Here is a 16309-nt window from a genome sequence, read left to right as displayed (position 1 = left end):
AATCGCCCGTCTAATAAGGTGTGAGTGATCTACATATTTAAGGATAGCCTTGACACGAGGATATATTTGGATACATGCTTTCTACATACGGGAGTCAGTTTTCACATATGAACATCGACAACAAAAAATTCCAAAACTACAGACAAATTTGGGCTACAATTACCTAATTACAAGGCTATTCACAAAAACAAATATGAATGAGAAATATCTCCAAAACTGTAACTAAATTTGAACTAATACAATGAAATAATGAACTATCACAAACTGTTTTTGGTGTGATAATTCACACCAGTAAGGAAGCCTACAAGACCGACATGGAACGGTACAATAATAATCCCCGTCTAGATGGTTCCATCCTCTTTTTCAATCTAAAAATGCAAGTTTTCAATAAAAAAATTAACAAAAGCATTTTAAACTGAATTTCACTGAAGCTACGCGACCACTAGATGTGATGTCTGCCTACATTCTGTGGCAGAAAAGATAACGCCAAAACTCTGGGAAGCTACAGGAGTTGTTTTTAATTGGACAACTAGGGGAACATGGAATGTATTGAATCCAAATAAGGTCGTTAGAAAGCATGTCATAAAACCAATAACTAGACATGCACGGTCTCCGTCCCAGTCACATCAGGTTTTCCAGTCATTCCCTTTGAAGTCTTGTCAAAAAATTCAATGTTCAGTGAAAATGTTCCAGGGAAGACCAGTTCTTTATGTGAATTTCTGGGTCATACACATAATGCTTACCCTACATTAATATGTATTGTTCATAGAATATTTCAAACATATCACTTTAAAAATAAACACAGCATACAGGGTCCCTTCCATCCAATTTCCTAGACATTCCTTCTAGAAAATCGGTTGGGGTTTTTTCTGGAGAAAGAAAGCATTAAAGAATCATAAGCCCAGATGATTTGGACATAAAGTATAGGAACATTTCTCCCCAGGTTAGCAGTGGAAATGAGGTTAAAATCAAATTAATCCATAAAGAGGGCATGAAGTACAGCTAATGATTCGCTATAATCTCTCCAAAATAACATTAGGGGTATGATACCATGGGGAGACATTTCCTCACCTAACTCCCCTTCGATTACTGATACAGTGGCTTCAGATACATCAACATTTTTTTGCTGGTACCTAACAACTTCTCCATCTAACCAATGAGGGCATGGTTAACTTCTCAGTGTCAGCTGACCAATGAGGGCATGGTTAACAACTTCTCAGTGTCAGCTGACCAATGAGGGCATGGTTAACAACTTCTCAGTGTCAGTTGACCAATGAGGGCATGGTTAACTTCTCAGTGTCAGTTGACCAATGAGGGCATGGTTAACTTCTCAGTGTCAGCTGACCAATGAGGGCATGGTTAACAACTTCTCAGTGTCAGTTGACCAATGAGGGCATGGTTAACTTCTCAGTGGCAGCTGACCAATGAGGGCATGGTTAACAACTTCTCAGTGTCAGCTGACCAATGAGGGCATGGTTAACTTCTCAGTGTCAGCTGACCAATGAGGGCATGGTTAACTTCTCAGTGGCAGCTGACCAATGAGGGCATGGTTAACTTCTCAGTGGCAGCTGACCAATGAGGGCATGGTTAACTTCTCAGTGGCAGCTGACCAATGAGGGCATTGTTAACAACTTCTCAGTAGCAGCTGACCAATGAGGGCATGGTTAACTTCTCAGTGTCAGCTGACCAATGAGGGCATGGTTAACTTCTCAGTGGCAGCTGACCAATGAGGGCATGGTTAACTTCTCAGTGTCAGCTGACCAATGAGGGCATGGTTAACTTCTCAGTGGCAGCTGACCAATGAGGGCATGGTTAACTTCTCAGTGTCAGCTGACCAATGAGGGCATGGTTAACAACTTCTCAGTGGCAGCTGACCAATAAGGGTATGTTTAACGACCTCTCAAAGGCAGCTGACCCAGTGACACAGGTTTAAAGGTTGTAATATTGCCCTAACATATCATCAATGGAGATAGAAAAAAAATGAAAAAAAAGCAATCTGAGTTTAATGTCCTCTCAAAAGCCGGAGCCACACAACAACAATTATTCTTAAGGAGACAAAAATAAAGGAGAAATGGCGAACAATACAGACAGCATAATATTAGTCAGTGTAAAGTATATCCTTATTCTAAAATGGTCCATAAAAAGTGCATTCTCATTCAATCATTGTTAAACATACACTGTATTTACTTTTTGTTTGTTTCCCAAAGCTGGCCTATAAACACTGTACAATATCTCCCATCTTTTGGTTACCCTTTGTTTCCCAAAGCTGGCCTATAAACACTACAATATCTCCCATCTTTTGGTTACCCTTTGTTTCCCAAAGCTGGCCTATAAACACTGTACAATATCTCCCATCTTTTGGTTACCCTTTGTTTCCCAAAGCTGGCCTATAAACACTGTACAATATCTCCCATCTTTTGGTTACCTTTTGTTTCCCAAAGCTGGCCTATAAACATTGTACAATATCTCCATCTTTTGGTTACCCTTTGTTTCCCAAAGCTGGAATATAAACATTGTACAATATCTCCCATCTTTTGGTTACTCTTTGTTTCCCAAAGCTGGAATATAAACATTGTACAATATCTCCCATCTTTTGGTTACCCTTTGTTTCCCAAAGCTGGCCTATAAACACTGTACAATATCTCCCATCTTTTGGTTACCCTTTGTTTCCCAAAGCTGGCCTATAAACACTGTACAATATCTCCCATCTTTTGGTTACCTTTTGTTTCCCAAAGCTGGAATATAAACATTGTACAATATCTCCCATCTTTTGGTTACCCTTTGTTTCCCAAAGCTGGCCTATAAACACTGTACAGTATCTCCCATCTTTTGGTTACCCTTTGTTTCCCAAAGCTGGCCTATAAACATTGTACAATATCTCCCATCTTTTGGTTACCCTTTGTTTCCCAAAGCTGGCCTATAAACAATGTACAATATCTCCCATCTTTTGGTTACCCTTTGTTTCCCAAAGCTGGCCTATAAACACTGTACAGTATCTCCCATCTTTTGGTTACCCTTTGTTTCCCAAAGCTGGCCTATAAACATTGTACAATATCTCCCATCTTTTGGTTACCCTTTGTTTCCCAAAGCTGGCCTATAAACACTGTACAATATCTCCCATCTTTTGGTTACCCTTTGTTTCCCAAAGCTGGCCTATAAACACTGTACAGTATCTCCCATCTTTTGGTTACCCTTTGTTTCCCAAAGCTGGCCTATAAATACTACAATATCTCCCATCTTTTGGTTACCTTTTGTTTCCCAAAGCTGGCCTATAAACAATGTACAATATCTCCCATCTTTTGGTTACCTTTTGTTTCCCAAAGCTGGCCTATAAACACTGTACAATATCTCCCATCTTTTGGTTACCCTTTGTTTCCCAAAGCTGGCCCAGTATAAACAGCATAAATTCTCTAGTTCTATTTTTTATGTTTCAGCACAGACAGACAATATTCTACCAGTTAAAAGAAAAAAATGAAAAATCTCCTCATATGTAACAGGAACAGAAATCCTGGAACGGGATATTAAGTGTGAATGACGCGAGGACTATAAAGAAAACTTTTATCACACTGGCAGTACAAACAAAACACAAAAACTTCTGTATATGTATCCACACAAATAAAAACAGACCCATTTCGAGAGTTGATGTCATGGATTTATAATAAAATGTTCTTGATTTTAAACAAGCCAATTCATCCCAAAGTCAGTCCTTCTAAATTTATCAGATTTTACAATTACAGCAAATAAACAAACAGGGATGATACTGATAATATCGTTTTAGAAAAATAAACCAAGAAAATAGTCAAATGCTCACAGATACTAGTATTGATGTCCGACAAATGCCTGCATGCTTTTAAAAAGATGAAATAATACTAAATTGTCACCCAAAACAGCATATTGTGGTGAGAAATATTTCACTGTTATAATTACACATAAGATAACACGACATACATTTACCACGAACTTTCTCACTTCAATTCCAACTTCAATATTATGTAATAATGACCTCAGTCTATTCAGCCAGTTACAAATGTTTGGCCTCCATTACAAATGTTTAACAAATATTGAAATGTTATCGAGAACAAGTGACAATAAAATATCCATCACAACACTGGTCTCTCAGTCTCCATAGCAACCTCATGTCAATGGGCATGCTCTGCAATCCTGATTATCCGGTCCTTAATATTTTATTTCTTTTAAAGATTACAATTTTATTTACACTCATAACCAGTTAAAGGGAAGCAACTCCAACAACTAGTTCTTCCTGTCGTACATCTCTCATCATTAACTTTATTTTCCTATAACAGAATATGATATTCTATTTTCTCATTTTTATTTTTTTTTTTTTTTTTTTTGCACTTTCACCCATTAAATAACATATGATATCATCATTTAAACACCCTATTTAAAAGAAGTAACTGCTTGCCACCAAGCCTTACACAAGCACAACCCTGAAAGTTATGCCTCTATGTAACATCAGTAATTTTATCTCCTTACAGTAAATGTGAATTTATCTATTGTATTTTACAAATTGTTTACCTGATGGGCTGAATGTTCATCACCGTCTCATATTGTGGCAATTTAAACAGATGTCTCATGAAGCACAATTCTACTATGTCCATCCTCACATAACAAAGGATTTGTTAGTTCAAAGAATGAAAACAAGGCTTACTTCAGCTAAGTAGAACCAACAACAGTGCACATGTATTTGATTTGATATCAAATCGATATTGAATTACAATTCATAGGTAATACACAAATGAAAACATCTATAAAACATTATTTTGATACTCTTTTACACAAACTTTCGCCAATTGTCGCATTTAACCTTAAACAACCATCCAAACCCAATAATGTCCCATCTGTTTATCAGTGTATCATCATAAGTAATACATCTGTTTATCAGTGTATCATCATAAGTAACACATCTGTTTATCAGTGTATCATCATAAGTAACACATCTGTTTATCAGTGTATCATCATAAGTAACACATCTGTTTATCAGTGTATCATCATAAGTAACACATCTGTTTATCAGTGTATCATCATAAGTAACACATCTGTTTATCACAGTGTATCATCATAAGTAACAAATCTGTTTATCAGTGTATCATCATAAGTAACACATCTGTTTATCAGTGTATCATCATAAGTAACACATCTGTTTATCAGTGTATCATCATAAGTAACACATCTGTTTATCAGTGTATCATCATAAGTAACACATCTGTTTATCAGTGTATCATCATAAGTAACACATCTGTTTATCACAGTGTATCATCATAAGTAACAAATCTGTTTATCAGTGTATCATCATAAGTAACACATCTGTTTATCACAGTGTATCATCATAAGTAACACATCTGTTTATCACAGTGTATCATCATAAGTAACACATCTGTTTATCAGTGTATCATCATAAGTAACACATCTGTTTATCAGTGTATCATCATAAGTAACACATCTGTTTATCAGTGTATCATCGTAAGTAACACATCTGTTTATCAGTGTATCATCATAAGTAACACATCTGTTTATCAGTGTATCATCATAAGTAACATATCTGTTTATCACAGTGTATCATCATAAGTAACACATCTGTTTATCAGTGTATCATAAGTAACACATCTGTTTATCACAGTGTATCATCATCAGTAACACATCTGTCTATCAGTGTATCATCATAAGTAACACATCTGTTTATCAGTGTATCATCATAAGTAACACATCTGTTTATCACAGTGTATCATCATAAGTAACACATCTGTTTATCACAGTGTATCATCATAAGTAACACATCTGTTTATCAGTGTATCATCATAAGTAACACATCTGTTTATCAGTGTATCATCATAAGTAACACGTCTGTTTATCAGTGTTCATCACAAGTAACACGTCTGTTTATCACAGTGTATCATCATAAGTAACACATCTGTTTATCAGTGTATCATCATAAGTAACACATCTGTTTATCACAGTGTATCATCATAAGTAACACATCTGTTTATCACAGTGTATCATCATAAGTAACACATCTGTTTATCACAGTGTATCATCATAAGTAACACATCTGTTTATCACAGTGTATCATCATAAGTAACACGTCTGTTTATCAGTGTATCATCATAAGTAACACATCTGTTTATCAGTGTATCATCATAAGTAACACATCTGTTTATCACAGTATATCATCATAAGTAACACATCTGTTTATCACAGTGTATCATCATAAGTAACACATCTGTTTATCAGTGTATCATCATCAGTAACACATCTGTTTATCACAGTGTATCATCATAAATAACACATCTGTTTATCACAGTGTATCATCATAAATAACACATCTGTTTATCAGTGTATCATCATAAGTAACACATCTGTTTATCAGTGTATCATCATAAGTAACACATCTGTTTATCAGTGTATCATCATAAGTAACACATCTGTTTATCAGTGTATCATCATAAGTAACACATCTGTTTATCAGTGTATCATAAGTAATACATCTGTTTATCAGTGTATCATCATAAGTAACACATCTGTTTATCAGTGTATCATCATAAGTAACACATCTGTTTATCAGTGTACCATCATAAGTAACACATCTGTTTATCACAGTGTATCATCATAAGTAACACATCTGTTTATCAGTGTATCATCATAAGTAACACGTCTGTTTATCAGTGTATCATCATAAGTAACACATCTGTTTAACAGTGTATCATCATAAGTAACACATCTGTTTATCAGTGTATCATCATAAGTAACACATCTGTTTATCAGTGTATCATCATAAGTAACACATCTGTTTATCAGTGTATAATCATAAGTAACACATCTGTTTATCAGTGTATCATCATAAGTAACACATCTGTTTATCAGTGTATCATCATAACTAACACACCTGTTTATCAGTGTATCATCATAAGTAACACATCTGTTTATCAGTGTATCATCATAAGTAACACGTCTGTTTATCAGTGTATCATCATAAGTAACACGTCTGTTTATCACAGTGTATCATCATAAGTAACACATCTGTTTATCAGTGTATCATCATAAGTAACACATCTGTTTATCACAGTGTATCATCATAAGTAACACATCTGTTTATCAGTGTATCATCATAAGTAACACGTCTGTTTATCAGTGTATCATCATAAGTAACACATCTGTTTATCAGTGTATCATCATAAGTAACACATCTGTTTATCAGTGTATCATAAGTAATACATCTGTTTATCAGTGTATCATCATAAGTAACACATCTGTTTATCAGTGTATCATCATAAGTAACACGTCTGTTTATCAGTGTATCATCATAAGTAACACATCTGTTTATCACAGTGTATCATCATAAGTAACACATCTGTTTATCAGTGTATCATCATAAGTAATACATCTGTTTATCACAGTGTATCATCATCAGTAACACATCTGTTTATCACAGTGTATCATCATAAGTAACACATCTGTTTATCAGTGTATCATCATAAGTAACACGTCTGTTTATCAGTGTATCATCATCAGTAACACATCTGTTTATCAGTGTATCATCATAAGTAACACATCTGTTTATCACAGTGTATCATCATAAGTAACACATCTGTTTATCAGTGTATCATCATAAGTAACACATCTGTTTATCAGTGTACCATTGGTTACTATCCCAGGATATCATTGGTTACTATCCCAGGATACCATTGTTTACTATCCAGGATACCATTTGTAACTATCCCAGGATACCGTTTGTTACTATACCAGTATACCATTTGTTACTATACCAGTATACCATTGGTAACTATCCCAGGATACCATTGGTTACTATCCCAGGATACCATTGGTAACTATCCCAGGATACCATTGGTTACTATCCCAGAATATCATTGGTAACTATCCCAGGATACCATTTGTTACTATCCCAGGATATCATTGGTTACTATCCCAGGATACCATTGATAACTATCCAGAATACCATTGGTAACTATCCCAGGATAGCATTGGTAACTATCCCAGGATATCATTGGTTACTATACCAGTATACCATTGGTAACTATCCCAGGATACCATTGGTTACTATCCCAGGATACCATTGGTAACTATCCCAGGATACCATTGGTTACTATCCCAGGATATCATTGGTAACTATCCCAGGATACCATTTGTTACTATCCCAGGATAGCATTGGTTACTATCCCAGGATACCATTGGTAACTATCCCAGGATAGCATTGGTAACTATCCCAGGATACCATTGGTAACTATCCCAGGATATCATTGGTTACTATCCCAGGATACCATTGGTTACTATCCAGGATACCATTGGTAACTATCCCAGGATACCATTTGTAACTATCCCAGGATATCATTGGTTACTATCCCAGGATACCATTTGTTATTATCCCAGGATATCATTGGTTACTATCCCAGGATACCATTGGTTACTATCCCATGATACCATTGGTTACTATCCCAGGATACCATTGGTTACTATCCCAGGATACCATTGGTTACTATACCAGGATACCATTGGTTACTATCCCAGGATACCATTGGTTACTATCCCAGGATACCATTGGTTACTATCCCAGGATACCATTGGTTACTATCCCAGGATACCGTTGGTTACTATCCCAGGATACCATTGGTTACTATCCCAGGATACCATTGGTTACTATCACAGGATGCCTTTGGTAACTATCCCAGGATACTGTTGGTAACTATCACATGATACTGTTGGTTACTATCACAGGATGCCTTTGGTTTACAAATACCAAATAAAGTTAACATCTGTTTATCAACTGATACTGATAGATATATAAATATATATTTGTATCTTGCACCTTAGACGACCAGATAGGTAAACCAGTACTATATTACTGACTTTGTTTTTACTGAAAATTTTACATATTGTCCTTCTTATTTCATTCAATAACTCTAGGCATTGCTGACAGTCAAATAGGCTTTTTACTAAATATAAACCTTGTTAAATTAATTGTGAACAAAATCAAATTCTGGAAATCACAAGAAGTGAACTGTACACCCCTTGCCAGCTAGCTGCCACACGCAAGTTAACTATACAATTCTAAACTTGACATGTGCTTTCCTGAAAGGTTGAATCTATTAAGATTTATTACATAACTTAAGTGCAAGAAAATTTCCAAATAAAAAGAACAATTTATGATTTTACTTTAATTTTCAATCTAGCAGATTTTTGATACAGATTGGTTTTTTTTAGATTGTGTAAAAGATGAATCTTACCTCTGGATGAAAATTTCCGGATACCTGGAACAATAATTTTGGTTTTTTTAAGAAAATCCATTTTATGACAATGTATGTGTAACTGTTTTAATAATTGATGGTATTATACAAGTATTATGGTTCAATGCTGTAACAAACTAATCAATACCTCAATGTGACCTGCCTTATATCTGGGCATAATACGAAAGGAAAGGGTTGTTTTTCTTTCTTTTTAAAGGTATTTTCCTACTTTGATTTTCACCACAAATCAAATCAAGATATGAATAAGAAATTTTAAAACACTTGCTGTCATGAGACTAACTTCTCTAAAAAAATAAATAAGATAATTATTTTATGTTCATCAAATAATATTTGGATGCACATGATTATATACCACAACTCATAACTCATGGGCCAGATCTCTTTACTAGACTTTACTAAACAAGGGCCATAACTCTTTACTAGACTTTACTAAACAAGGGCCATATCTCTTTACTAGACTTTACTAAACAAGGGCCATAACTCTTTACTAGACTTTACTAAACAAGGGCCATATCTCTTTACTAGACTTTACTAAACAAGGGCTATATCTCTTTACTAGACTTTACTAAACAAGGGCCATATCTCTTTACTAGACTTTACTAAACAAGGGCCATAACTCTTTACTAGACTTTACTAAACAAGGGCCATATCTCTTGACTAGACTTTACTTAACAAGGGCCATATCTCTTTACTAGACTTTACTAAACAAGGGCCATATCTCTTGACTAGACTTTACTTAACAAGGGCCATAGGTCTTAAGTTCACTTCACAAATCAAGGGTCATAATTCTTTAGTAGACTTCACAAAACGAGAGTCATTACTACATAAAGGTCTTCATGAAACAAACACCTAATGAATCAGAAGACTTTATAAACCAATATTCATAGCTCCTTATTAGACTTGAAAGATCAAGATCTGTAACTCTCTAACAGACTTTATGAATCAATGACCAAAACTGCTTATAAGCTATAAGAATCCAAGCACAAATCTCTCTACTAGACCTTAGGGATCAAGGTTATAACTTGTTATTAGACTTAACAAATCGAGGGCTAGCACTCTTTATTAGAACTTTATGCACAAGTTCACATGAAGGGTGAAATATGTGATTTCTTTCCCTAAAAAATTCAGTTTAAATATCAGTCTAGCTACTTTGACCAACATAGGGAAAGGCAATTTTGTTTCCAGTACATCACTCTGTGTTGTAGGGGTAAAATTAAATGTCACTGTTGACAACAGAAACTAAAAAAAGCATCAACAACTGAAAATGATAGTCTATAACAAATTTATAACTACTTTTTATTTACCAACAAATACCATGAAGTAATTACATAATATCTACTGGTGTGATTTGCTGTTACTGAAGTCAGTGCAGGTTTTCTATATTACATTATTAAAATACTGGCCAAACTTCTGGATTTGAAAGATCTGTCTGCATGCTTTATACAAATAAGTGCATTGTTATAATATTATATTGCTTTGTAACTCTATTCCAGTGAAAAACTGATGAAAATATATAGAACTTGTGAATTTGCTAATATTGTGTGAATCATTCTTTGTTCCTGTATATATCTATGATGGTCTACATACATGTAATGTTTTGTGTTGTTTGTGGTAGAGAGCCTAATGTCAGAAAGAACGCCTTTACTGTCACACTTCAATGCCACCGTCCTGTCTGTAGGAGTTACCTCCCCTACATCACATCAGTCTTCTGCAGTGAGGTTTAGTAGGTAACGCATGTTTGAAAACCATGTTTAATGTTTCTATTCAATAATGTACAATATATTGATTTAACCCTACATCTACTCTGACACACCTGATCTCAGAATCTGCCAATTATAACCCATGTCAGGCATTGTAAGGTAATACATAAACAATAACAATAGGATGATGTGTTCAATACCATAATCCAACAAAAATTGGTGTCTTATTGGGATGAGACAAAAAATGTATTAAGTTCCCTTCTTTTAAAATAAAGTATTCAAGTAAGGGGAAGATAATTCATCAGTCAAATATTAAATTATGTATCCATAAAAAAACTATGTCAAAAAGATTTCTTTCTGTCAGTCAGGTTTTGTTTAAAAAAAAAAAACAAACAAAACCAAAATATTAAACAAAAGTTTCATCAATAAAGTATTTGAAACAACATATGTAATATATATTTATACCAAGAACATGTAATAAAAAAAATTAATACTTAGAGTCAATCACATAGCTCCAATCTTTTTTTGTGATGGTAGTACACACCTGAAAAATAAAGTGTAAAGAGCAGTCCTACTTCACTTCAGGCCAAGGCAATGTCATTCTTAGATTCTCATCTTTATATATAGCTCATTTTTTCAACAAGGTGTATTTCTTCTATTCTCTTCTTTACAAAATCTTGGCGTTTTACAATCTAGATGCTTTATCATAGAGCCCAATGTTAGTCCTGTGAGTAAGCCAATTATCAACAGGTCCATAACTATTTTTTCAGAATAAAAACTTATGAATATTCTAATTACCAGATCACAAATCACAGGTGTAACCTGGTTTACCTTGAGCTCCTCTGATAACAATGATGTCCTTCCTCACCCCTGGCCCTTCAAGTTGGGGAATGAGAAAAGAATGCTAATTAACTACCGCAAAATTACCGGAGAGGTGATTAAAGGCTATCATAACTTCTTAGGAAAAACGAATTACAACATTACGGCCATATTTTTTTTCTCTGGTTGGTAACTCCATCCTGATGTCTCACTTAAACAAATCCTTTCCATGTGAAGGACCCTTCTACTCCCCCTTAGTTTGGAGTCTCTACCCATGGGAACGACCCTTCTACTCCCCTTAGTCTGGAGTCTCTACCCATGGGAACGACCCTTCTACTCCCCCTTAGTCTGGAGTCTCTACCCATGGGAACGACCCTTCTACTCCCCCTTAGTCTGGAGTCTCTACCCATGGGAACGACCCTTCTACTCCCCTTAGTCTGGAGTCTCTACCCATGGGAACGACCCTTCTACTCCCCCTAGTGTGGAGTCTCTACCCATGGGAACGACCCTTCTACTCCCCTAGTCTGGAGTCTCTACCCATGGGAACGACCCTTCTACTCCCCTTAGTCTGGAGTCTCTACCCATGGGAACGACCCTTCTACTCCCTATGTCTGGAGTCTCTACCCATGGGAACAACCCTTCTACTCCCCCTAGTCTGGAGCCTCTACTCATGGGAACGACCCTTCTACTGCCCTTAGTCTGGAGTCTCTACTCATGGGAACGACCCTTCTACTGCCCTTAGTCTGGAGTCTCTACCCATGGGAACGACCCTTCTACTCCCCCTTAGTCTGGAGTCTCTACCCATGGGAACGACCCTTCTACTGCCCTTAGTCTGGAGCCTCTACCCATGGGAACGACCCTTCTACTCCCCTTAGTCTGGAGTCTCTACCCATGGGAACGACCCTTCTACTGCCCTTAGTCTGGAGCCTCTACCCATGGGAACGACCCTTCTACTCCCCTTAGTCTGGAGTCTCATGTTGTCACATGACCCTAGATGTTGCTTGTAACAAATCATCACCAGTCCAACCAAAATACCTGGTGACAATAATAACTCTCTCAGGGACTTCTCCAGTATATCGTCACCATCTGTGATCCTCACTTAATGTGCCAGTCAAAATGGTTAGAAAGTAACATTTAGAGGTCATGTACCAAATTTACATAAACTGTTCCCTACATCTGGTCATATCATATCGGTTTTGTAAATTGACTGAATCATCCAGTTAATTTTGGAGAGGTTATAGTCCCTTTGTGATGCTGCCATTCAGTCCTTTGGGAATCAAATCTTTGTCCCTATTTAGACAGGACAGAAGAAAATATGTCCATAATGAATTTGGCTTTAACACAGACAAGACTTCGGTCTTCATCAAAAAATGATGGGCTTTATAAAAATAAAAGTTTATCAAAAATAAAGAGTTATTCCACTGATTTCTATATCTGAAGTTTTCTATCAGAATTTTGTCTCCAATAAAATCAGATTTCACTGCACTTTCACAAGAGTACAATGAAAAGAAAATTGCAACTTTGAAAAACCTAATAATGGAAAAATAAAGAAAAAAAATAAAACATCAGATCGAGAATCTAAGAACAGCAAATGCCATTTGAAGAAGGGGAAAAAGAAAGAAATAATTTGTGTACCGATTTATCTATGAGTAAAAAAAAATGCATACCATTGGCCTGTAAACAAACCAAAATCATTCCAAACGTTACCATCTGTACTGGTGTGTCAGAATCAGTGTGTGCTCCTGTATGGATATCTCTGTTTAATGAATCATGCAATATATTTCTGTAAGCCACCGCTTGGTGAAATAACACTTATATCGATTTTACTGACATTTTATAATATGGTATTGGAATGTGAAGATTAATTAAAGACATGGCCGTATACAGCATCAAATTAAAACCACAGGAGAAAAATAAATTGTTAAATAATATTATATTCACTGAAGAAAATATGAATTGGCATAGTTGTATACTTTACGGATTTAGAATCTGTTCAGTGACATAACCATACTCAGAGTGTACCTGGTAGTAAATGTATACCCTTGAGAATGTTTATTTACGGGAAATGTTTGAGGTTGATTTATCATGATACAAACACTATCAGTGGCAGTTTTGTCATTATTATTTGGGTTTGGTAAAGTTACAAAATTTTAGGCAGTATATCACAAACAACATTTCACATTGTCAGTATAGTCAAATATATTACCAGGGTGGTTATCTAGTCCAATTATAAACATTACCAAGGTATGGTATGATACAGATTTACAATGTATTACATAAACAGCTGGTTTATTTTTATTATTAACAACTACACAAATATTTATTCTGCAAAGCAAAGTGATGGATTTTATATATTAGATTTATTGTAATAGCATGTCTTTATCTTATAATTTAACTTTGCAAATTTTCCTTGTGACATCAGAGGTAGTGTTATGTCAGTGTAGGAAATATACCCCTGTTGTTAACGGTTTCTGACACTATCATCATATAGATATAATCCCTTCATATTTACAACAGATCTAAAAATTATTTTTTCAAGGTTTATGGTTTACAAGAGTGTCGGAAGGTTTCACAAGTGTGAATTCTTTACATATTTGTATTTCTACATTACAAACCAATTCACAATTAACAAATGAAATCTTACTTATTCTTCAGAAGAATCATAGACATTGTAAATGAGGCTATTTTCAGATTAATTAGGGTCCTTCTGCATAGTTTGAATGGAATTTTAATTGGGGTCCTATGTAATAAGGTTCACAAGGCAATTGGGATGCTTCGATCTGGATGTAAATACTGATTTGTCTAAATAAGACTCTTCAATATATGTAGCAAGATTTCCCTGGTTCAATTTTCTCATTAACAGTAAAAAAAAAGATCAGTCCCATTTTGGTTCTTATACTATGACACATTCCAACCATGTTTATGCTAAAATGTGACTTTAATCTTTAAATAATCTTGTAACTTCATCAGTTCAACAACATCCTGTGGAATGAGTGATAGTGTGTGTATTGTGTGTTGTAACTTTTCGGGCTACTTTGTGTTTGACAGAAGTTCACTTGTAATCCAGTTGTAATCAGCACATGGTCTCTAGCTCTAACGTCAATATCTATAAAGAAATTTAGAAAATATGTCCATCTGCAATTTTAAACAGCACTTGTATCAGCAGATATACAGTTCACATCTACTTCGATGGCAGAAACCCCGAATCGGTCTTTGTGTACTGAAAAAAAACCCACTAACAACCAAACAGGAAGGAAATATTTACAGGCACTTTTGACTATTTGGCAAAAACTCATGTCCTGTCGCTTTAAACTGACGGTCACATGTGTCTTTTCCATAAATGTCAGCTGTTACACTGGAAAATAAAGTGTTGTCTGTTTAAAGAGTACCACCATATGTGATAAACATTTTCCTTCCTGTGTAAACACTCACCTCATGTATGATCTTACAGCTCTTACACGGTCCGATCTGACCGAACAGCGCTATGATCAAACTCTCGGTCACCGACGGGTCAAGGTTCCCCACGTACCTACATCAATTAAACATCAAATCGATGTTATTATTGTCAATAATTATCACCAGATTTCAGCGTTATCATAAACGTTTAATCAAACCGAAACTCAAGATGACCGGCCAATAGAACCGAAACAGTAGAAAATGGTTTACTTACAGTGTACGGGGACATGCCTCTTCTGTTACGTACTGAAACAGAAAAATGAAACTCAGAATCGTGTATGTTTAAATGACATTATCACACAAGCATTGGAAAAATAATAGTACCTGTTTCGCAGACATTATGGCTACCACACGTACAGGAAGTAGATTTTACAATGCTTTTGCGCACTCTCGAATACACAAAGGACGACGGGATGCTTTTCCGCCAATATAAACGCGAATGATACACGCTGTTGACGCGGAGTCCTCGAAGTATTCAGGTTCAGAATTAGACGTTATGTACAGAAGGGTGCCCTATAACCCTAACTTGTAATAAGTTATCAATGATTATAAAAACCCATCCTTCCTCTAAATTGTTATATCATTCTAGTTAATAAACTTTATATCATAAAGCTGACACCTTAGAATTTTAGTTTCTAGATGGTGCGTGGCCAGGTGGAGCATATAGGCAACGGGCATTAGATAAAATAGGGACACTCTACTTATATACATATCACCGTTCAGTGGAGAAAACGGTTCACCAGTCTTTTAATTAAGTTTAATTCTTAATTTCCAAATGGATTTAACTCACGCGGGCAAAAAGCTTAGTGTTATATCCAGATCACAAAACTTTTACAATATGTATATTCTTTTGTCAATTTCACATATATAGTGATTGATACATGTATGTGCAAATTACCATATGGATGAATTAATATTTATATATTATATATCATATGATTGGATTGCACATCTAATTATATTTCAAATTGTTTAATGGCACGACGACACGATTTTCTCCTCAAATCAGTGTTACAGAGGTTATTATACATTTGAACTATTCCATTCTATCATATT

The 16309-nt window shown here is 35.3% G+C and overlaps 1 protein-coding gene across 5 annotated transcripts in view; it reads right to left on the bottom strand.

Moving 5' to 3' along the window:
- Positions 1-15666, bottom strand: part of LOC117339289 (nucleolysin TIAR-like) — a 295336-nt gene extending 279670 nt beyond the window's left edge. For all 5 annotated transcript variants that reach the window (XR_004535152.1, XR_004535153.1, XM_033900800.1 and 2 more), the window contains exons 1-4: positions 15578-15666; positions 15468-15499; positions 15230-15326; positions 9258-9281 (exon numbers count right to left, since the gene is read on the bottom strand). Coding sequence is in view for 3 of the 5 variants with exons in the window: in XM_033900800.1 (XP_033756691.1) it covers positions 9258-9281; positions 15230-15326; positions 15468-15499; positions 15578-15592 (168 nt within the window). In the remaining 2 variants the exon portion in view is untranslated. The remainder of the gene's footprint in view (positions 1-9257; positions 9282-15229; positions 15327-15467; positions 15500-15577) is intronic.
- Positions 15667-16309: the final 643 nt, after the last annotated feature.

Source organism: Pecten maximus, chromosome 12, assembly GCF_902652985.1.
Source record: "Pecten maximus chromosome 12, xPecMax1.1, whole genome shotgun sequence".
In the NCBI taxonomy this organism is placed as follows: Eukaryota; Metazoa; Mollusca; class Bivalvia; order Pectinida; family Pectinidae; genus Pecten; species Pecten maximus.
Note: the sequence above shows the minus strand (reverse complement) of the source record. Positions and strands in the feature narration are given on the sequence as shown.